The sequence below is a fragment of the Oncorhynchus nerka genome, linkage group LG21, assembly GCF_034236695.1.
Source record: "Oncorhynchus nerka isolate Pitt River linkage group LG21, Oner_Uvic_2.0, whole genome shotgun sequence".
NCBI lineage: Eukaryota > Metazoa > Chordata > Actinopteri > Salmoniformes > Salmonidae > Oncorhynchus > Oncorhynchus nerka.
The window spans coordinates 17886903-17910284 of NC_088416.1; the positions used below are offsets into that span (position 1 = coordinate 17886903).

Consider the following 23382-nt stretch of genomic DNA (forward strand, 5'->3'; position numbering starts at 1 on the left):
ATCTCGGAACAATTTTAAAACACGCTGCAGATTACAAATTAAATTACTGCAAAACTCTTGAAAAGCACACACGGACCTGGCGTCGAGGAATCTGGAGCGTAGAATCATGACGGCCTCGCAGGTGCTCTGTTTGAGCTGCATCTGGATGGAGCTGAACTTGCGGTGGATGATGGCCACCATGCGCTCGATCTCCTTGGGAGAGATGGGCCGCGTGCGACTCTGCTCCCTCAGCAGGTTCATCACGTGGTTGGTGAACTCACTGCACGCCTGGGGTGTAGGGCGGAGGAAGAGAAGGAGAGGAGGAGGAGAAGTAGGAGAAGGAGGGAGAGATGGGAGTTTCAAAACAAATTTGAAACTTAAATTCAGTTATACAAAATAATACAAATTCTCAGGAACACACTAATCTTTGAAGGAGAGAGAAATGTGTGTGCTGTTCCTATTTCTCCAGCTTAGATTGGGAAATCTGTGTAAATGAGTCTCTCCCTCTCTCCTACCTGTTCATATTTCTCCAGCTCAGAGTGGTAGATCTGTCTGATCTGTGCCAGCTTGGCTCTGTAGTCTGAGTGTTCGATGCCGCCGTCGGCACCGGGTGACCCTCCTGCTGCTGCTGCGGCCGCAGCTGCTGCAGCCGAGCCCCCGCCCTTCTCCGGGCCAGACACGCCCTCGGCCAGCAGCATGTTATCCAGGCGCATGATCTGGGGGTCTGGGGGGTCCTCATCCTGAATGCCTCGGATACTCAGCACTTGAGGCGAAAAAAAAGAATAAATTCAATATATCAAATCAATCAGGCATTAAGGACAAAAAGGGAACACCATGTCTCAACTGCAACGTCAGGCTCATTCAGATTCAACCCCCTTTTTTCCCTTCTTAAAAAAAAAAAACTTTATTTAACTAGGCAAGTCAGTTAAGAACTTAACAAATTCTTATTTTCAATGACGGCCTAGGAACAGTGGGTTAACTGCCTGTTCAGGGGCAGAACAACAGATTTGTACCATGTCAGCGCGGGGATTTGAACATGCAGCCTTCCGGTTACTAGTCCAACGCTCTAACCACTAGGCCCCTTATCCTACCCTAGACACTTAAAGTAGATCTGAGGAAGTTGGATAGGTATAGGCAATATGGTAGTAAAACTGTCAGTAAAAGCTGTCAAAACAACCCTGCCAATTCTCTCGTCACTTAGCTATTGGTCACAAACGGCACCCTAAAAGTAGTGCACTATAAAGGGGGTATGGGTTCTAAATTAGCAGTACCCTATTCTAACACCAGGTGGCAGTGTGGCGCCTCAGTGGCAGGCTGCCAGTACAGAGCAGAGAGAGGCAGGCAGGCAGCAGCAATGTGAGACATGGGCGGAGTAATGGGAGTGCATGCGCTGTCACTACAAGCTCGGCTGGCCATAAGTACAGCTTTCAGCCGCTCCGCTATTTCACTGTATTAAACCCAGGACCCCTGTCAGCCCCCAGCCTTGCACTCATCTCTCTCTCTCTCTCTCTTACAGATAGACACACACACGGAGGCACACAGTACACTCAGGTGCAAAAACACGCGTACACACTGCTCTCAATGCACACAGACTCCTATACACAAACTTGACTCACAGCCTTTGTTTTAACACCATCATGCTATACTGTACATTGCCCTTTCAAGCAACTATGGTCAATGTGCAAACGAACCAGGCAAGCATCTTGGCTTGGCTCAGTAGAGTGAAGGGGGTATAAGGGGCCTGTAGCGCTCCTGTACTAAAAGCCAAGACCAGTAGCTCTGGGAGGCTGTTCTGTCCAACTTACTGTTCTGCTGCTAACAGTACAGGAATATATTCTGAACAAAAATATGTAAAAGTGTTGGCCTCATGGTTTCATGAGCTGAAATAATTGAGAAATAAGCTTTTTGTGCATATGGAACATTTCTGGATCTTTTGTGTGCACAAATGTCTTTACATTCCCGTTTGTGAGCATTCCTCCTTCGTCAAGATAATCCATTCACCTGACAGGTGTGGCATATCAAGAAGTTGATTAAAGAGCATGGTAATTACACAGGTGCACCTTGTGCTGGGGACAATAAAAGGCCACTAAAAATGTGCGGTTGTGTCACACAACACAGATGTCTCAAGTCGAGGGAGCGTGCAATTGGCATGTTGACTGCAGGAATGTCCACCAGAGCTGCTGACAGAAAATGTAATGTTCATTTCTCTACTATAAGCCGCAGCCGTTGTTTAAGAAAATTTGGCAGTACACCCAACTGGCCTCACAAACACAGAACACGTGAAACAACGCCAGCCCAGGATCTCCACATGAGTCTTCTTCACCCGCAGGATCATCTGAGACCAGCCACCCGGACACCCTCTGCCCTCCCAGGCCCATCCATGGCTGCGCCCCTGTCCATTCATGTGAAATCCATAGATTACGGCCTAATGAATTCATTTCAATTGCCTGATTTCCTTATATGAACTGTAAATCCGTGAAATTGTTGCATATCACTTTTATATTTTTGTTCAGTATATAAACGTGTGTGTATGTCGACGGGGTTGGGTACAGCTGGAGACACATTTCCCTCTTGCATGGATTAATAAAGTATTTTTGTTAAAGCCATTACTAGCAGCTGTAAATGCCTTGTTCTGTACAGCTTACAGTTCTGGAACAGAGGAAAAACAGGACAATTCTATTTCTACCAGCTTTGTTCTCTCGGAGTTACCACAGCCACGAGAGAGAGTTATGCTGAACAGTAAATGCATCATCTGGGATATTTCCTGCAGTTCAATGTTAATGATATAGGCCTACCCATTGATTCTTGAAAAGTATACACAACCAAGTGGCAGGGTTGCTGTTGGACTACAACACAAACTCTGGATTGTGGCTTTAACATGTAGTTACTGAACACTTGAGGTAAGGATGTTTGCACAATAAAGTCAGTATCCCTTCTTTTAGTGTACTACTTTAAAGTGCATCCTAACAATTCTGCCCACTCTCTCCCCCATAAGTCTTCACATCCCCTAAACAATGCTCTCTCTTCTCTTAACTTCTATCCAACTTTCCCTCCTTTTCTAGAAACTTTTTTCCTCCCCTGCTGTTGCCCTCCTTTTTCTTGTTCCCTCTTGCCTGTTGTTTTCACCATCTAGATCCGCTTTCTCTCGGTTCTCTCCGAGACACATTCCTTCTCTCTGTTGCTCCCCCTCTCATGGCTCAGGAATGTAGCAGACCCAGCGGACTGAACGAATGACCCCTATTGGCCCATCCCTCTCCCTCCTTTTCTCTCCCTCTCAACTAACAAAGCTGTACTTTAGTACTTATAGGCTAGTTAGAGAGAAAGTGCATTTAAGATGTGTATGCAAACTATGCAACTACTTCCTACGTTTTCTAAAGTTTGGTGTGTGCTGGTCTGAGTAGATTGCTTTAATAGTGTTAGAGGATTAGCCTATCCTGCTATCCTGTGTGTGTTGTGCATCTGTGTTCTCCAGTAAGTTTGTAGCTTCCAGAGTGTGTGTGTGTGTGTGTGTGTGTAGAAGTCAGTGTGAGCTGTCCGGTCCCAGACACTGTTCCATACTAACCATTTCCCGACCCAGCAGAGGCAGCAGCCAGTGCAATACACTAGAGGCTCAGAATATTCATCAGACATCGGCTCGAAAAACTTGAAATAGTATTTGTTACCTACCAAATATTTTAGTTGCACTTGACTGAGCTTGTGTAGACCAACAACACCAATGGAATAGTCCCAAAGGTACAAACCCCACCCATCTAGCACTCCAGGCAAAACACACTTAATCAAATAAATGTGCTTTTGGTCGGGTAGTGTTATACATGGATGCAGTGGTCATAGGAGTAGCCAACTGACCTACAGCACAAAGGGTCAATCATGCCTCTCCGGGTCTTTCCCCTCCATCCGGCCCCAACCTCTCTGCTGAGACACACCCTCCCACCCGGCATTATTATAGCCCCCAGCTGTAGCCCCTAATGACCTCAAATTCCACTAATTACTACAATTATTAAGCTCTGATTTCTGACAATCACACACACAAAACTATTAGGGCCGACGCACTCAGTACTGAGCAGTCGTAATGCATTTTCCAATAAAGCAATAAGGAGCTGGTGTTTGCGGCCACAATACAATTCTATAGTAAAAACCACACAATAACATCCTAGGGTTAGGCAGGTTATGTGGCATTGAGAGACTGACAGGGAGAAGAGAAGAGGCACAAGGCGAGAAATAGAGGAGAGCTACAGCCATACTATGAAATATTCAGGCTCTCCAGCTGGGGTTTCCACTGCATACATAATCCCGAAGCTCATTTCTGCCTCACAGCCAAAATCGCTATGCTGTGTCGTAGACACACCTGGTTTCTGCACACAGGCTAGAACACAATTGTGCGTAGTACACCTAGTAGGTAGCGCAGGTAGGTAGCTACACACCCACTCTCTAGGCCCCTCAAACTCAACTCGGGAGTTCAAAGCCAGTTCCACTGCATTTTTTAAATCTTTAAAAAAAAAAATTATACATGGTTATTATTGCTCTCTATTCACGGAGTGATTTAGACCAGGGACACCAGGTGTGTAATTAATGATCAGGTAGAACAGAAAAGCAGCAGACTCCGGACCTCAATGGGTTGAGAAGCCCTGGCTCTCGGCCTACATGTGTGGCAGGGTGAGGTTGAAGGCCACCCTAACAGAGCAGCAGTGTCTTCAGTAAATTAGGGGGAAATGCATGTACCCCGAACACATTCAGGCCATCATCCATCCCTCAGCTCATGGCGCACACACACTTTTTTACCCCACGTCGGTCTTCTCTCGCTCTGTCCTGCATCCCCTTTTCACTCTGACGACCCCCCCCCCCCCCCCCCCCACACACACACACACACACGCTCTTGTATCCCCCTTTCTCCTCTCTCCCGGCGCCTCCCTCTGTTCTCCATTTCAGTCGAGTTCTCCATGTGAGCTGCAATCCCTCATGCTGTCAGCCCCCACCTCTCCTCCTCCTCTCCTCCATCCCCTCCCTGTAGACAGACAGGATTAGCATTTTAATTGCATCAGCTCCTTTGAGTATTCTCAGCCTTTCGCTGAGGGAGAAAACCAGGGAGAGGGGGAGAAGGGAAAAAGAAAAAAGGTAAGGAGAAAGGGTAGCCTAGAAGGAGAACCAAGGAGAATTGGAAAAACAAGGGAGTCACAGGAGTAGACATAAAAGCAGAGAGAGAGGCAGAAAAAAAAAAGTGGCAAGAGGGAACAGCAGAATGATAAGAATGGAAATGCTCTTACCACTATTCCATAACTGGCCATAAATAAATCCAGAGGGAAAGAATGGTTGAACAGAAAGAAAGTTAAAAGCTACATGTAACCTTTACACAAGAAAAAAAAACTACATACGAGTCGAGGCTTGACATTCAGGCGAATTCGCCGCCAGTACCAAGTGAAAGGATGTGGTGGGGGGGGGGGGGTGAGAAGGACGTGCAGTAAACTTTGTGAAATAAATTCACTATGAGCAAACTTCCCAGTCTAAGACGAGGTGGAAAATATGATAAAAATATCACATATATATAAAACATTTTAAATATTTTTTCTATGACACCCATAGAATTCTATAATGAGTACTCGTCATTTGAAATGTTATGATGAAAGCAACCTAGTGAGCGTTCTGTGGCATCAGGAAGGAAGGAGTGTAAAAGTGACTCTGGGCCCCGGGAGGAAATTGAAGACTGTTACTGAACCCACAGGTTGAATTAGGATCCCTATGCTACAGCGGGAGTCATCTGAGTGCTGTCTGCAGTAGTATTCCTACTCCAGGGGTATCCTCTTCCATTTTCCCTCCTCCTTCTAACACAAATAATAACATATCCCTGGTGTAACAGAGGTGGTGAAGCACGCTCAGATGACAACTAACCTTGCCTGAGACCTGAAGCAAGGCTTTAAGCTCAACAGGCTAACACAGTCTTGAAACCCAGTCGGTTACGTCCACTGGCAAACATGCTGTACAAAAGGTGAGGCTAACGGTTCATAAGTAGGGAGCTGAGGGCATCGTAACATCTTAAAGTACACAGGGTGTACATTTGGACTACATTCTCAGACTCCCGAGTGGCGCAGCGGTCTAAGTGCTGGAGGCGTCAGTACAGACACCCTGGTTCGAATCTGTATCACAACCGGCCGTGATTGGGAGTCCCATAAGGGCGGCGCAGAATTGGCCCAGCGTCTTCTGGGTTTGGCCGGAGTAGGCCATCATTGTATATAAGAATGTGTTCTTAACTGACTTGCCTAGTTAAATAAAACATTTAAAAATGATTCATTCCACCAAACATTTTAGTTTTGAGTGGTACTTTTTGGAGAGGGGCAGTAGTGTGGAAGGATGCGTCAGGTCCTGCTTTAAGCAGCGTCTGTGGTTGCATTGGTCCTCTTTACTGAAACCCTGTGGCACACACCCAGGTACACACACACACAAAAACAAACAAACAGTCAGTGTGCTTCCTTCCTGAGTGAGGGAGTGGTGAGCAGTCAATGTCAACACAGTGTGATGAGGAGTGTGAATGGAAGATGTCCCACCCTGGGCAAACACACACCGAACACCATTAAGCATTAAATCAACCCTTCATTAACTAGAGATGACAACTATGGAGACCAGAGCAAATCAGGGACAAAAGGCTTCAATCAGATCTAGGCCTATATGGCTCAACACACACCATGTTATCAGGTGCTCTATATGAGCCTATAGCATCCAACACATTCTCCATAATAAGTATCCACTAGATAAGTGGATGGTAGAGGAGCAGCAGGTATGAGATGAAGAGAGGGGTGAGCGGCCGGAGGGTATTTAGGATTCTTTTTTTTTTTTTACCTTAATTTATTAACTAGGCAAGTGAAGAACAAATTCTTATTTACAATGACTGCCTACACCGGACGATGCTGGGCCGCCCTATGAGACTCTATGAGACTCCAAATCACGGCCGGTTGTGATACAGCCTGGAATCGAACCAGGGCCTGTCGTGACGCCTCTAACACTGAGATTAGACTGCTGCGCCACTCGGGAGCCCTCAGAGTTTAGGCAAGAGGGTAGATGGCCATTGTCCCTCTATCCGTTCCCCAGTCTTCGCTCCCTCTCCTAGTGTTGTCATGACACCAGAATTTTGACGATACCACACCCCCCAAAAAAGCTTATTATCCAAAATCACAGAATAGCACTTGATAAAGACAGAAACGTGCTCTGTTCAATCGTTGAACATCATTTGAGTTCAATCTCATTACATTTTAAAAGTTGATGTCAAAATGTCAAACACAGCCAAGTATGTTTTCATGAATACATTATACAACTACTTTGAAGTTTTTACCAATCTAACTATATAAATGGTAACCATTTATTTGAATAGTAAATCTCTATTGATATACTGGGTAAATCAAGATGTAGGCTAGGAGACCTATTCACAATACAGGTGAATGCATTGAGTTATTGAGCTTGTTTTACCTGATTTCATGTAGCTGTAGATGAAAAATTGGTTTGCCTTCCATTTGGGACGTATTTTATTTTACTGATCAACAACATTTGCATAGAAGTAGCAGTCTCTTCTTTTATAAAAGTTTGCGCTGTCTCTTTAAACCCAGTAATAATGTCATTCATGACAATGCACACGCCCACACAGTCAGTTGAGGTCGTGAAAAAGAGACATGACAGGCGATGGGGGAAAAGTAGCATTGGACATGGAGAGACGATTAAGTGAATTAATGTTTTTGGTGACAAATTATTGTATTTTAGCACAAAAAGTAATAGGGTAGTGAATTGATGTTAGCTTCAGCAGTAAACTAGAAAGGAAAGTTAGCCTACAAAGCTGGAAGCTTACCGGTATCTTCTTGCATTGGAATGTGTTCTAGCCAATATGGACAGTTTTGCAAACAGTAATTAACAGTTTCAACATTTCTACATGCTGTGTTGCATTATTCAAGTGTGTTAACTTCTGTGCAGCATGAGTGGGGAGCTAACATGATGCAGCCCAGACTCCAGCGAATGAGTAAGTGGAGCAGACAAGAAGCAGGAATGGTGCTCTCGAGCTATAAGGAGGCATCTGTTGCGCTGATAAGAGACTTGATCCTCTCAATCAGTATACAACGTGAGAAACAAGTAGAAGTACCGAAAGTAACAAATTCTAGTACCGAACCGTTTTTCATGTTCTAATATCAGAAAGGTATGACGATTCAGTATACCGTACAACACGATATCTCCCTTTCCCGTCTGTCTCCATCCTTCCTTCTCATCCCTCTCCCTCAAATAAAATGTAATGTCACATGCACCTAACACAACCTTACTTACAGGCCCTTACATTTTTTTTCATATATACAGTATACAATTTTACCCTGATGTCCCTACACAGCTCTCTAGTCTTGGCCATTGTGGAGAGGTTGGAGTCTGTTTGAGTGTGTGGACAGGTGTCTTTTATACAGGTAACGAGTTCAAACAGGTGCAGTTAATACAGGTAATTAGTGGAGAACAGGAGGGCTTCTTAAAGAAAAACTAACAGGTCTGTGAGAGCTGGAATTCTTACTGGTTGGTAGGTGATCAAATACTTATGTCATGCAATTTACATTTACATTTAAGTCATTTAGCAGACGCTCTTATCCAGAGCGACTTACAAATTGGTGCGTTCACCTTAAGACATCCAGTGGAACAGCCACTTTACAATAGTGCATCTAAATCTTTTAAGGGGGGTGAGAAGGATTACTTTATCCTATCCTATGCAATAAAATGCAAATGAATTACTTAAAAATCATATAATGTGATTTTCTGGATTTCTGTTTTAGATGCTGTCTCTCAGTTGAAGTGTACCTATGATAAAAATGACAGACCTCTACATGCTTTGTAAGTAGGAAAACCTGCAAAATCAGCAGTGTATCAAATACTTGTTCTCCCCACTGTGTGTGTGTGTATGTATATATATATATATATATATTATATATATATATTAACAGCGTTGTTGGTTAAGTAAAATATTTTAATATATAAGTAACAATAAAACAAGGCTATATAAAAAGGAGTGCGGGGGGGTGTACAGGTTAGTCGAGGTGATATGTACATGTAGGCACCTCATCTTTCCCCTCTTCTGTCTCATCAGCCCAGCTGCCTACTTTCCCATGCTCGTTAGTCGCCTCTGAAGGAGCTCCTAAAGACTTTGAAAAATGAACTCTCATTTGAGAGGTTGTTAATTTGCAGCGTTATGCAAATGAGGTGCCAATTAAGCAATAGATCAGAGGAGCAGCGGCCATTTATAACAAACCAACGAGTACCATGACAGTCAGATGTTACCGGGGAGAGAGCTGGATGGTGGTTGTCTGATTACACTAGCACTCACTCTAATCAAACACAGTTATTATATTAAAATAGTATTATAGCACAGATCTATGGAACTTGTAAGTAGGTACTACAATGTACTCTAATTAGTTAAGCTACTCACAAACAGCCTGCTTAAAAAAAACTATTTATTTTACCTTTATTTAACTAGGCAAGTCAGTTAAGAACAGATTCTTATTTTCAATGACGGTCTAGGAACAGTGGGTTAACTGCCTGTTCACGGGCAGAACGACAGATTTGTACCTCGTCAGCTCGGGGAATTGAACTTGCAACCTTTTTGTTACTAGCCCAACGCTCTAACCACTACGCTACCCTATACAGCCTGTAGAGCAGGGTTCCCCAAGTGGTTTTATTTGGCCCTCCAAGTGGTCTAAGCAAAAAATAATTGGATGAATTGCTGGACAGAAGACTAAAACACCAGGAAATCAGCTCCAAGTGATTTTAATTGAGGAAATCTGTTCCAAAAGTACTCCCATGCATAAGAAAGACACTAGTGATTCTATACAAAATTTTAACAATGTTTGAAATTGTGTTTAGTCCAATTATAACGTTTTGGACTTCTTGCGATGAATTTGCGGTCTACAAATAATTTGTAATTATGTTCCAGCCTCCCGACCATCCGCCCGTGGCTGAATCTAGTTGATGATCCCTGCTGGAGACAGAGTTTTGTTTATGTGTATTATTATATGAGTGTTGTGTTTACACCTTTGTGGGAGACTGCCAGATTAGAGTAGATTAACCAACAGGCTGTATCCAACGCCTAAATCCAAGGTGTCATCAATCTAAACTCCCTCGCCGGAGAACAATACAGCAGCTCCACAGGTTAACCAGGAGAAGAAGTCCTTAATACTGCCAATAACCCACTACCTAATCCTGGGCAGTCTCACACACACATAATGAAGGTGCAAGCCACAACATATGTCAGTGTGTGGTCTATTAAAACAAGTTGCTATGTATGAGTTAGAGAGAATCAAAGTAAGTGAAGGCTTTTTTTTTTTTTTATTTTTTTTTACACGTCTGTTAAAAAGTAATGCACTTTAAAAGGCATGGGGTGGCATTTTGGACACAGTCATGGTGTGTGTGTGTGTAAAATATACAAAAACATACTCTCTCTGGGACTCCGGTTGGTGTGGAGGAGTCCTATAAGCGCTTATTCTGGACCCAGATCTGTTTGTGTATCATCTTGCCAGCTCTTATGGTCGTTGTCTGCAAGACAGCACCAACATATCTGGAACCAGGCTAGAAGGCTCCCTCCCATCATTTGTAATTAATCCTTCAATTAGTGGGGATTAGGGCACTGGGAGCTCTGACACTCCAACTACCCGCCACTGCCACCATTAATGCAATCCAGGGGAGGCCACATTTACATGTCTTTAATTAAGAGGACTGACAGTGGCTGCCTTTACAACAAGCTTCCCACTGACCAGGAGAGAGGAAGAGGAGAAACAAGCTGAGGGGTATTGGCTACCACTGGAACACATGCATGGCTTCCAATGTAGGATAGATCATACACCGTCATCCCTTGCATCTATGAATTTGAGAGTAGGTAGGCCTACATTTCTCCAGCGGTATCACTCAGCTTTATAGCAAACCAAGCTGTCTCGTTTCAAATTGAGAAAAGGGACTTTAAAGAATGAAACAGAATCTCACTGCCAATAGGTACTTTGTTTTTGCAAGAACAATAGCGGTATCTGCTGCATGCTGAACCAGTAGCGACGAACCTACTGATTCTACTTGCAGAAGCTTAATGCTCAGCATGCTTAACTTTGGGCCAATCAAAGAGCACAACCCCCCTCAAAAAAGTGGCCATTTTCTTCATACATCCACAGACGTGCTAGTCACACCTCACATGCAATTAGGCTATGGGATGGTAGCTAGCTAAGTGCACAGACGCAATGCACACAACACTAAATACTTCCTCCAAACTAGCTAGTGTTAACATAATTAAATGACAATGGATTAGCTAGTTTCCGTGTAACAGCTGCCTGTGTTAGCTGCCGAGTTAGTGCAGTGTCCTTAGCTAGCTAGCTATGTTGTGCTAGCTATGGAATATGCTAGCTAGCTAAACATTTGGCTATGGGCTGGCACTGGCAGTATGGGATTATGGAGAGTGAATGTAACACCAACATTGCTCAGAGCCGGTCCTGACCTCTCTGGGGCCCTAAGCAGAATTTTGCTATGGGGTCCTCCTACCTGACCCATGTAAACCATTTGCCATTGCCACAGTCACACCTGACACCCCAGTGCTCCCACTACAATCCTCCCTCCTTTAAAACGGTTTGCTCCATCTCTCAGTCTAAGAATAAGTAGACCTATGCAGAATAGAACTGAATATTTTCTATAGAATCTTAAGAAAATATTCACTTAACATTAACAAGAAATTGTAGAAGATATAATATGTAAAAAATATAACACTGAGCTTTGGTTCTGCTGCCTGGTAATTAGTCCAGTCCTCACAATATTATACAATTAGCTTTGGCTATACAATGTATATAGGGTATGGCTGCAGCTATACGTCTCAAAATAGTCAAATAAAACCCATACAGCTATGTGAGGTTCCCTCTACAGCCTAGGCATTTTCAGCATCAGCTGGTTTTATAAATACATTTGATTGATCAGCATGGGCACCAGTCTATCTGGAAGAAATTGAGAAAGTATGTCATAGTTAAACAGTCATTTACACAAACTGCATTTCTGCCATACAATCTTAAAAACATTTGAATTAAAATCTTACCATCAAAATATTCCTCTTCTGCACTTTGAGGCAAAATCATCAATGTCATCATCATAGGACATGTTTCCCTACGATTTATACTCATGATGGCCAGACCACTCTGTGACACAACCTTCCTGTGACATGGAAGACCTCAGGTAGCTTTTGATGAGCTCACTGCCGATGCTACTGTTACTGGTAGGATGACTGCAACTCTTAGGGCTATGCAAAGGTTAGGATAGAATTCCTCCAGGTTTTTCCCCACAGAGAAAGGAAAGCAGCACAAAAGGCAGTCATCTTATCTGAATCTTATGTGCCAGATCCATTCCACTAATGTCACAGTCATCTCTGAATGCTAGAGTTTTAAACTTCCATGCAGAGAGCCTTTAAAGATTCACTGGACATCTGAGAGGCAGTGCTGAAGTTCAGCAGCACTCCATATTTGCTTGAGTGTTTCAAATATCTCATCCATGGATGTCACTACAATGAGTCGACTAAAATGTTGAAGTAGTTGACTTCAAGGTTTTTCAGTACATCAGTCACTGGTTCATCAGGAGCCTCATAGCTAAAATGTCCCTTGCTGTTTCTCAGTCTTGTCTCTTTCAGAACGGCCTCCACATTAATTTCTTCACAAATGCTTTTTGTTGTCTGGGCCGAGAATCCAGTTTCCCGGTATGTAGTGAGGGAGGCCTTTGCATTTGTGATGAAATTCTCTGCGATATCCAACTGCATTTAGAGGAGTCTGTTCACCTTGTTTGCCATTGTCAGTATCTCACACCTACTCTCCCATCTTGTGTCACTCCATGTCTTCACAGTTATGTTCACATGTTTCTTGAAAACCCTCCATCTTTGTGCACCAGCTAAAAAGAAGGTGAAGAGCTTTTGCAAATGCCCCAAAAACCTGTATGTGCTCCACGTGAGACAAACACAGCTCTGGGATTTTTTTTTGAGCAGTCTGGCTTGTACTCCTTGGTGCTTGCCCTTCATGTTGGCCCCATTATCATAAGCTGCCCTCTGCAGTCTTCAAATGGAATCTTCAGCTTGTTCAGCTTATCTAAGATGACAGTGGACAGATTCAAGCCTGCTGTAACCTCAACATTCGCAAAGCCGAGGAAGTACGCCTTGATCTCTGGCTTTCCCTTTAAAGCCACGCTTCTCAGAATAATGGACATTTACTCCTGGTGACTTATGTCAGGTGTACAGTCCAAGATGCATGGAGAAGTACTTTGAGTCTCGATTTACTATTGCTTCCAGAATCTTGTCACTCACAATCTGTATCACCTCATTGTGTGTGCTCTTCCCAAGGTAATGAGCAGGTGTCTCAATCTTTCATTTTGCTGAGATGTTCCATAACGGGGTCAAATTTTGCCAGTAATTCAACCTCTTTTAGGAAGTTACCATTATCTGGTTGAAAGAGTTTGTCTGATGAACCCGATTGCTAGATTTCTTTCAGCAAGAGACTGGGTGATTCTTATTAAAACGTGTAAGGATATCCCGCCAAGAGACTGGGTGATTCTTATTAAAACGTGTAAGGATATCCCGCCATCGTTTCTTTCAGCAAGAGACTGGGTGATTCTTATTAAAACGTGTAAGGATATCCCGCCAAGAGACTGGGTGAATCTTATTAAAACGTGTAAGGATATCTCGCCATCACTTTCTTTCAGCCTCCAAAATTGTAACTTGTATCTGGTCAAGAGTCTGTCCCCAACTTAAGCGCAGATCAATTGACCAGTCATTCATGCATTCCTTTATTATTTTGTAGTCTTCTGTAGATGAGCTTATAACAAAAACAACACAGCGTTGTTTTTGATTGGGTATGAAAGCCAGCTCCTGGTAATCTTTTCCCCATTTGACAGCGGTCTCTGTAATAAGCCTGAATGGGTACTGGGTCTCTTCTAGACTTGTCTTTAGGGTAAGAAAAATCCAGGCCTGGTTTAAAAATGGACCTCTGCGCACTAACTCAGTCCTTATAAAGTATGTTAAGACTGGGGGCCAATCTGCTGGGTAATTTGGTGGAGCAGCAACTATTATATTTGGGTCTGTGTTGGTACTTGCTGACGCTGCCTGTACTGGGTCTGTGTTGGTACTTGCTGGCGCTGCCAGTACTGGGTCTGTGTTGGTACTTGCTGGCGCTGCCAGTACTGGGTCTGTGTTGGTACTTGCTGGCGCTGCCAGTACTGGGTCTGTGTTGGTACTTGCTGGCGCTGCCTGTACTGGGTCTGTGTTGGTACTTGCTGAAGCTGGCTGTACTGGGTCTGTGTTGGTACTTGCTGATGCTGCCAGTACTGGATCTGTGTTGGTACTTGCTGAAGCTGGCTGTACTGGGTCTGTGTTGGTACTTGCTGGCGCTGCCTGTACTGGGTCTGTGTTGGTACTTGCTGAAGCTGGCTGTACTGGGTCTGTGTTGGTACTTGCTGATGCTGCCAGTACTGGATCTGTGTTGGTACTTGCTGAAGCTGGCTGTACTGGGTCTGTGTTGGTACTTGCTGAAGCTGGCTGTACTGGGTCTGTGTTGGTACTGGCTGAGGCTGGATGTGGATCAACTGAGTCTGTGCTTGTACTGGCTGATGATCCAGCATCTCCTCGACTGAAACGTAAGCATAGCACCTGTAAATGATAGATAATACTATTAAAAATTGTATCAGCTGCATCAGGCCCATTTCAACCTGGATCCCACAGATTTCCTTTTATACATTTAAAAATATAAAATACTTTTATACTATGGCTTGGCTGAATACTTGGTTATTATTTGAGAGATGTGCATCCATATTGCTCAGTATGCCCAGCTAATCAACAATTCAATAAATAAATCAATAATAATATGTCCATCTTGCATTAGTCCAGAGTTGTAACTAAACCTTAACTGAGAGACTAGATAATAATGGTCTTGCGTGGGTTTGTAAAGTGCTATAGGCTATGGCACTGCAGTAAAAAACAATTGGGGGGTGTGTGGACTTTCTTTTACACATTGCACATTTTCATTGCTTGCTAGTAAAATGAATAAAAGTAGTCTTTAAAAAGAAGGTTGGATGTGTCTGACTATTCATTTATTCAACAGCAGTTGAGATTGTTCTGGTTCTGAGGCCTATAATGTGTTATTAAAGGGACAACGCGCCAATCCTCTCCGGTATAATTTGACAAGAGTCTTTACTTAATTTTGACTGATCAACGCTGATCAGGCCAGGTCCTAGCCGATATGCCGCCCTAGGTGACACCCCCCCAAAAGGTTGACTTGCCAGGTGAAAGCTATGATCCCAGATGTCACTTTTTAAATCCACTTCAGAGTAGATGAAGGAGAGGAGACAGGTAAAAGGATTTTTAAGCCTAGAGACAATTGAGACATGGATTGTGTGTCATTCAGAGGGTGAATGGGCAACACAAATGTAAAGCTTCAATTACACAGACAGCGTCACAGCATTTTGGTACACCACAATTACATTAATTTCCAATGAAACTTTACGTTGAAGCATTGTGTTGCAGTGCGTTCGGTGCATACGTTGGATTTATTGAACGTATGCGTCAAACTGTATGCGTAGACAGCTTGACAGGAATGGTAGCAGAAGGTGAATGTTGAACTTTTGTTGCACACATATCCAGATGATGCTGCATACTATTTTGTGCAATGACGCTGTTGGTGTGCTCAAAGCGTAAGTGCCTTGAACTGGGTATGGTAGTAGGTGCCAGGCGCACCAGTTTGGGTAAAGAACTGCAACGCTGCTGGATTTTTCATGCTCAACAGTTTCCTGTGTTTATCAAGAACGGTCCACCACCCAAAGGACATCCAGCCAACTTGACAACTACGGGAAGCATTGGAGTCAACATGGGCCAGCGTCCCTGTGGAACGCTACTGACACCTTGTAGATGTAGAGTCCATGCCCCGACAAATTGAGGCTGTACTGAGGGCAAAAGTGGGGGTTGCAACTAAATATTAAGAAGGTGTGCCTAACATTTGGTACACTCAGTGTATATTAAAAACACAGGAAATCCCGTTTTTGACTGCAAACGACAGCAGTAGGGTCCAATCCAAAGCCTTCACAAATCTGTTTCCCGTTTGATTTAATAGGCTGACTGTGTCCGTGAAGCAGCTCCATGCTCATTGTAAAGCAACTGCAGTGACAAGTTGACTATATCCCAAATAGCACCCTATTACCTACATTGTGCACAATTTTTGACCAGGGCTCATTTTGGAGACAAACAGCGTCTTTTGAGTCACAACAGCATCGAGATGAGAGCCTTTAATTCCTGGAGGAATAAAACAAGGGGGTTAACCACACCACAGATCAGTCAGCCCACCTACCATTAGGCCCAACCAAGCCTGGTGTTGATCTTCCCTCCCCGGTGAGGGGGCTTGTATTGGGGTCTGTGTGATATTAGCCGTCTGCCAATCTGGCATGGGGGAACGGACACAGTAATTACTACTGCTCTTACTGCCTCATCAATCTCTATCGCTCCTTCTCTCCCCCACCCCTCTCTCTTTCATTCTCTTCATTCCGTGACGGAACAAACAGATTGAATGACAGAGAAACAGAATGAAATCTAGTGTGGGTGCGACTTATATACCAGCGTGAACGTAAATGCAATAAAATAAAATTGTCCGTAGTATGAAGTCAAGGAGCTGTGTATACAAGTATCTGACTGGGTTATCCCCATTTGTCTATTTAGATGGTAGCATTGTCACTCGGGATGCACTATCAGTATCAGACGATATCAGCTAAAAATGCGGTATTGGCCGATGTCTAGTTTAACGCCGATGTGCAAAACCGATGTCAAAGCTGACGTGCATACCTATATAACGTGACGTAATGACGCCACGTAAAATTGTGTGCTACACATGAAATACAGCATTCCTAACCTAGCCCACAATGTCTGCTGTGTGGATCAAGCAGTAAACGAGTCATTTGAGAGAGTAAGAAAATTCAAAAGGTCAACAGTTTCCTGTGTGTATCAAGAATGGTCCACACTCCACACTCAACGTCAACAAAACAAAGGAGATGATCGTGGACTTCAGGAAACAGCAGAGGGAGCACCCCCCTATCCACATCGACGGGACAGTAGTGGAGAGGGTAGTAAGATAAGTTCCTCAGCCTACACATCACGGACAAACTGAATTGGTCCACCCACACAGACAGCGTGGTGAAGAAGGCACAGCAGCGCCTCTTCAACCTCAGGAGACTGAAGAAATTAGTCGTCACCAAAAGTACTAAAACTTGGTTGCCTGGTACGGCAACTGCTCCACCCACAACCGTAAGGCTCTGTAGGGGGTAGTGAAGTCTGCACAACGCATCACCGGGGGAAAACTACCTGCCCTCCGGGACACCGACACCACCCGATGTCACAGGAAGGCCATAAAGATCATCAAGGGCAACAACCACCCGAGCCACTGCCTGTTCACCCCGCTATCATCCAGAAGGCGAGGTCAGTACAGGTGCATCAAAGCAGGGACCGAGAGACTGAAAAACAGCTTCTATCTCAAGGTCATCAGACTGTTAAAAACATTGAGTGGCTGCTGCCAACATACTGACTCAACTCCAGCCACTTTAATATTGGAAAAATTGATGTAGATTTTTTTTTTTTGCACTAGCCACTTAATATAATGTTTACATACCCTACATTACTAGAGGTCGACCGATTTAATTAGGGCCGATTTCAAGTTTTCATAACAATCGGAAATCGGTATTTTTGGACACAGATTTGGCCGATTTAAAAAATAAAAAAAAACTAGGCAAGTCAGTTAAGAACACATTCTTAATTTCAATGACGTCCTAGGAACGGTGGGTTAACTGCCTTGTTCAGGGGCAGAACGACAGATTTTTACCTTGTCAGCTCGGGGATTCAATCTTGCAACCTTACGGTTAACTAGTCCAACACTCTAATCACCTGATTACATTGCACTCCACCAGGAGACTGCCTGTTAAGCGAATGCAGTAAAGCCAAGGTAAGTTGCTAGCTAGCATTAAACTTTTCTTATAAAAATCAATCATAATCACTAGTTAACTACACATGGTTGATGATATTACAAGTACATCTAGCGTGTCCTGAGTTGCATATAATCGATGTGCGTATTCGCGAAAAAGGACTGTCCTTGCGCCAATGAGTACCTAACCATAAACATCAATGCCTTTCTTAACCTCTTCAGTCGACCCTCTACTTTTTTGAACATTTTGTTAAAAATCGCGCAACATTTCAGCGCCCTGCTACTCATGCCAGGAATATAGTACGTTCATATGGTTAGAATGTGTGGATAGGAAACCCTCGGACGTTTTTAAAACTGGTTAAATCACGACTGTGGCTATTACATAACGTGCGTTACATCGGAAAGCGCAGGAAAACCTGATCACAGAAAATGGAAATAAATATCCTTGCGCCACTTCCAGCAATTGTTAACAGTGAGCCGAATTAGATAAGACCGAGCATTCAACTCCCACAGCATCCCCATGTTGTCGAGTATCTTGTGAATTTAATCATCTTTGATTCTTGGTTGAACCGAAAGAGGGGCACCGCTTACCTCCGGTCTCCGCCCAGATCATTCCGGAAGAGCTCTCTCCTGAAATTTTTTCCAAGACGACAGCTAATGATATTTACATCGCCTACGGATGATTTTTATCGCTTATTAACGTTTACTAATACCTAAAGTAGCATTACAAACGTATTTCAAGTGTTTTGTGAAAGTTTATCGTCTACTTTTTGAATTTTAAAAAATGACGTTACGTTGTGAAATCGCTGTTTTTTTCGTTTATCACACAGTCTACATATAACGATATCTTGGCTTTATATGGCCCGATTTAATCGAAATAAAGACCCAATAGTGTTTATGGGACATCTAGGAGTGCCAACAAAGAAGATGGTGAAAGGTAATGACTGTTTTCTATTTTATTGTGCGGTTTGTGTAACGCCGAAATGCTAATTATTTTGTTTACGTCCCCTGCTGTGCTTTTCTGTTGTAGTGTATTGGTGCATGCTATCAGATAATAGCTTCTCATGCTGTCGCCGAAAAGCATTTTAAAAATCGGACTTGTTGCCTGGATTCACAACGAGTGTAGCTTTAATTTGATACCCTGCATGTGTATTTTAATGAACTTTTGAGTTTTAACTAATACTATTAGCATTTAGCGTAGCGCATTTGCATTTCCAGAGCTCTAGTTGGGACGCAAGCGTCCCAAGTAGAGGCAACAGGTTAAAATCAATACACAAGTATATATTTTTAAACCTACATATATAGCTAAAATAAATCCAGGTTAGCAGGCAATATTAACCAGGTGAAATTGTGTCACTTCTCTTGCGCTCATTGCACGCCGAGTCAGGGTATATGCAACAGTTTGGGCCACCTAATTTGCCAGAATTTTACGTAATTATGACATAACATTGAAGGTTGTGCAATGTAACAGTAATATTTAGACTTATGGATGCCACCCGTTAGATAAAATACAGAACGGTTCCGTATTTCACTGAAAGAATAAACATCTTGTTTTCGAGATGATAGTTTCCGGATTCGACCATATTAATGACCTAAGGCTCGTATTTGTGTGTTATGTTATAACTAGGTCTATGATTTGATAGAGTAGTCTGACTGAGGGGTGGTAGGCACCAGCAGGCTCGTCAGAATTAATTCAACAGCAGCGCTTCACAATGCTCAAGCATTGCGCTGTTATGACTTCAAGCCTATCAACTTCCGAGATTAGGCTCGTGTAACTGATGTGAAATGGCTAGCTAGTTAGCGGGGTGCGCACTAAAAGCGTTTCAAACATCACTCGCTCTGAGACTTGGTTGTTCCCCTTGCTCTGCATGGGTAACGCTGCTTCGAGGGTGGCTGTTGTTGATGTGTTGCTGGTTCGAGCCCAGGTAGGAGCGAGGAGGAGGGACAGAAGCTATACTGTTACTCTGGCAATACTAAAGTGCCTATAAGATCAGCCAATAGTCAAAGGTATATGAAATACAAATGGTATAGAGAAATAGTCCTATAATTACTACAACTTAAAACTTCTTGCCCGGGAATATTGATGACTCATGTTAAAAGGAACCATCAGCTTTCTCATGTTCTGAGCAAGGAACTGAAACGTTAGCTTTCTTACATGGCATATTGCACTAATACTTTCTCCAACACTTTGTTTTTGCATTATTTAAACCAAATTGAACATGTTTCATTATTTATGAGGCTAAATTGATTTTATTGATGTATTATATTAAGTTAAAATAAGTGTTCATTCAGTATTGTTGTAATTGTCATTATTAGAAATACATTTTTTTTTTTTAAGAATCGGCCGATTTAATCGGTATGGGCTTTTTTGGTCCTCCAATAATCGGTATCGGCGTTGAAAAATCATAATATCGGCCGACCTCTATACATTACTCTTCCCATATGTATATACTGTACTCTATACAATCTACTGCATCTTGCCATCTTTATGTAATACATTTTTCACTAGCCACTTTAAACAATGCCACTTTAAATGCAAACAAAATATTTTTGGGGTCAGTGTGGTGTGTGTAACCTTTTACTTAACTAGACAAGTCAGTTAAGAACAAATGCTTATTTACAATGACGGCCTACACCGGCCAAACCCGGACGAAGCTGGGCCAATTGTGCGCCGCCCTATGGGACTCCCAATCATGGCAGAATGTAATACAGCCCGGATTCGAACCAGGGACTGTAGTGACGCCCCTTGCACTGAGATGCAGTAACTTAAAACACACATGGACGCAGCGGTCTAACTATTTAACTGTACGAGAATGCTTAAAATAGGCTGCTAAAATTTGAAATGAATCGGTATTGTTTTTTTTGGCAAGGAAAATATTGGATATCGTATCAGCCGAAAATGTAATATCGGTGCATCACAATTTGTTCGATAGCAGAACGTTGATACCAGGTTAAGTATCACGATACTCAATACCGAAATTATACCATGGCAAAAATAATATGTATTAGCTTAGTCACAGAATAACCACTGGGCTTTATTTTTGAAAACATTGAACAATTGAACCTAAAAATTTGATCATATTACTCCAGTGCTAGCCTCTCTAACCTGGCTTCCTGTCAAGGCAAGGGCTGATTTCAAGGTTTTACTGCTAACCTACAAAGCATTACATGGGCTTGCTCCTACCTATCTCTCTGACTTGGTCCTGCCGTACATACCTACACGTACGCTACGGTCACAAGACGCAGGCCTCCTAATTGTCCCTAGAATTTCTAAGCAAACAGCTGGAGGCAGGGCTTTCTCCTATAGAGCTCCATTTTTATGGAACGGTCTGCCTACCCATGTCAGAGACGCAAACTCGGTCTCAACCTTTAAGTCTTTACTGAAGACTCATCTCTTCAGTGGGTCATATGATTGAGTGTAGTCTGGCCCAGGAGTATGAAGGTGAACGGAAAGGCTCTGGAGCAACGAACCGCCCTTGCTGTCTCTGCCTGGCCGGTTCCCCTCTTTCCACTGGGATTCTCTGCCTCTAACCCTATTACAGGGGCTGAGTCACTGGCTTGCTGGTGCTCTTTCATGCCGTCCCTGGGAGGAGTGAGTCACTTGAGTGTTTTGAGTCACTGGTGTGATCTTCCTGTCTGGGTTGGCGCCCCCCCTTGGGTTGTGCCGTGGCGGAGATCTTTGTGGGCTATACTCGGCTTGTCTCAGGATGGTAAGTTGGTGGTTGAAGATATCCCTCTAGTGGTGTGGGGGCTGTGCTTTGGCAAAGTGGGTGGGGTTATATCCTTCCTGTTTGGCCCTGTCCGGGGGTGTCATCGGATGGGGCCAGTGTCTCCTGACCCCTCCTGTCTCAGCCTCCAGTATTTATGCTGCAGTAGTTTGTGTCGGGGGCTAGGGTCAGTTTGTTATATCTGGAGAACTTCTCCTGTCCTATCCGGTGTCCTGTGTGAATTTAAGTATGCCATCTCTAATTCTCTTTCTTTCGCTCGGAGGACCTGAGCCCTAGGACCATGCCTCAGGACTACCTGACATGATGACTCCTTGCTGTCCCCAGTCCACCTGGCCGTGCTGCTGCTCCAGTTTCAAATGTTCTGCCTGTGATTTATTATTTGACCATGCTAGTCATTTATGAACATTTGAACATCAAATCAAATTTTATTTGTCACATACACATGGTTAGCAGATGTTAATGCGAGTGTAGCGAAATGCTTGTGCTTCTAGTTCCGACAATGCAGTAATAACCAACAAGTAATCTAACTAACAATTCCAAAACTACTGTCTTATACACAGTGTAAGGGGATAAAGAATATGTACATAAGGATATATGAATGAGTGATGGTACAGAGCAGCATAGGCAAGATACAGTAGATGGTATCGAGTACAGTATATACATATGAGATGAGTATGTAAACAAAGTGGCATAGTTAAAGTGGCTAGTGATACATGTATTACATAAGGATGCAGTCGATGATATAGAGTACAGTATATACGTATGCATATGAGATGAATAATGTAGGGTAAGTAACATTATATAAGGTAGCATTGTTTAAAGTGGCTAGTGATATTTACATTTCCCATCAATTCCCATTATTAAAGTGGCTGGAGTTGAGTTCAGTGTGTTGGCAGCAGCCACTCAATGTTAGTGGTGGCTGTTTAACAGTCTGATGGCCTTGAGATAGAAGCTGTTTTTCAGTCTCTCGGTCCCAGCTTTGATGCACCTGTACTGACCTCGCCTTCTGGATGATAGCGGGGTGAACAGGCAGTGGCTCGGGTGGTTGATGTCCTTGATGATCTTTATGGCCTTCTTGTAACATCGGGTGGTGTAGGTGTCCTGGAGGGCAGGTAATTTGCCCCCGGTGATGCGTTGTGCAGACCTCACTACCCTCTGGAGAACCTTACGGTTGAGGGCGGAGCAGTTGCCGTACCAGGCGATACAGCCCGCCAGGATGCTCTCGATTGTGCATCTGTAGAAGTTTGTGAGTGCTTTTGGTGACAAGCCAAATTTCTTCAGCCTCCTGAGGTTGAAGAGGCGCTGCTGCGCCTTCTTCACGATGCTGCCTGTGTGAGTGGACCAATTCAGTTTGTCTGTGATGTGTATGCCGAGGAACTTAAAACTTGCTACCCTCTCCACTACTGTTCCATCGATGTGGATAGGAGGGTGTTCCCTCTGCTGTTTCCTGAAGTCCACAATCATCTGCTTAGTTTTGTTGACGTTGAGTGTGAGGTTATTTTCCTGACACCACACTCCGAGGGCCCTCACCTCCTCCCTGTAGGCAGTCTCGTCGTTGTTGGTAATCAAGCCTACCACTGTTGTGTCGTTCACAAACTTGATGATTGAGGTGGAGGCGTGCGTGGCCACGCAGTCGTGGGTGAACAGGGAGTACAGGAGAGGGCTCAGAACGCACCCTTGTGGGGCCCCAGTGTTGAGGATCAGCGGGGAGGAGATGTTGT

General features: G+C 43.6%; 1 protein-coding gene across 6 annotated transcripts in view; it reads right to left on the minus strand.

Moving 5' to 3' along the window:
- LOC115103991 (pre-B-cell leukemia transcription factor 1-like) overlaps positions 1 to 23382 on the minus strand; it is a 52805-nt gene that overhangs the window by 4002 nt on the left and 25421 nt on the right. For 5 of the 6 annotated variants that reach the window (XR_003859682.2, XR_003859681.2, XM_065006396.1 and 2 more), the window contains 2 exons: positions 495 to 742; positions 77 to 267 (listed from right to left, as the gene is read on the minus strand). Coding sequence is in view for 4 of the 6 variants with exons in the window: in XM_065006396.1 (XP_064862468.1) it covers positions 77 to 267; positions 495 to 742 (439 nt within the window). In the remaining 2 variants the exon portion in view is untranslated. Of the gene's footprint in view, positions 1 to 76; positions 268 to 494; positions 743 to 12040; positions 14627 to 23382 lie in introns of all 6 variants that reach the window. The other variant, XM_065006397.1, reaches the window with a different exon arrangement.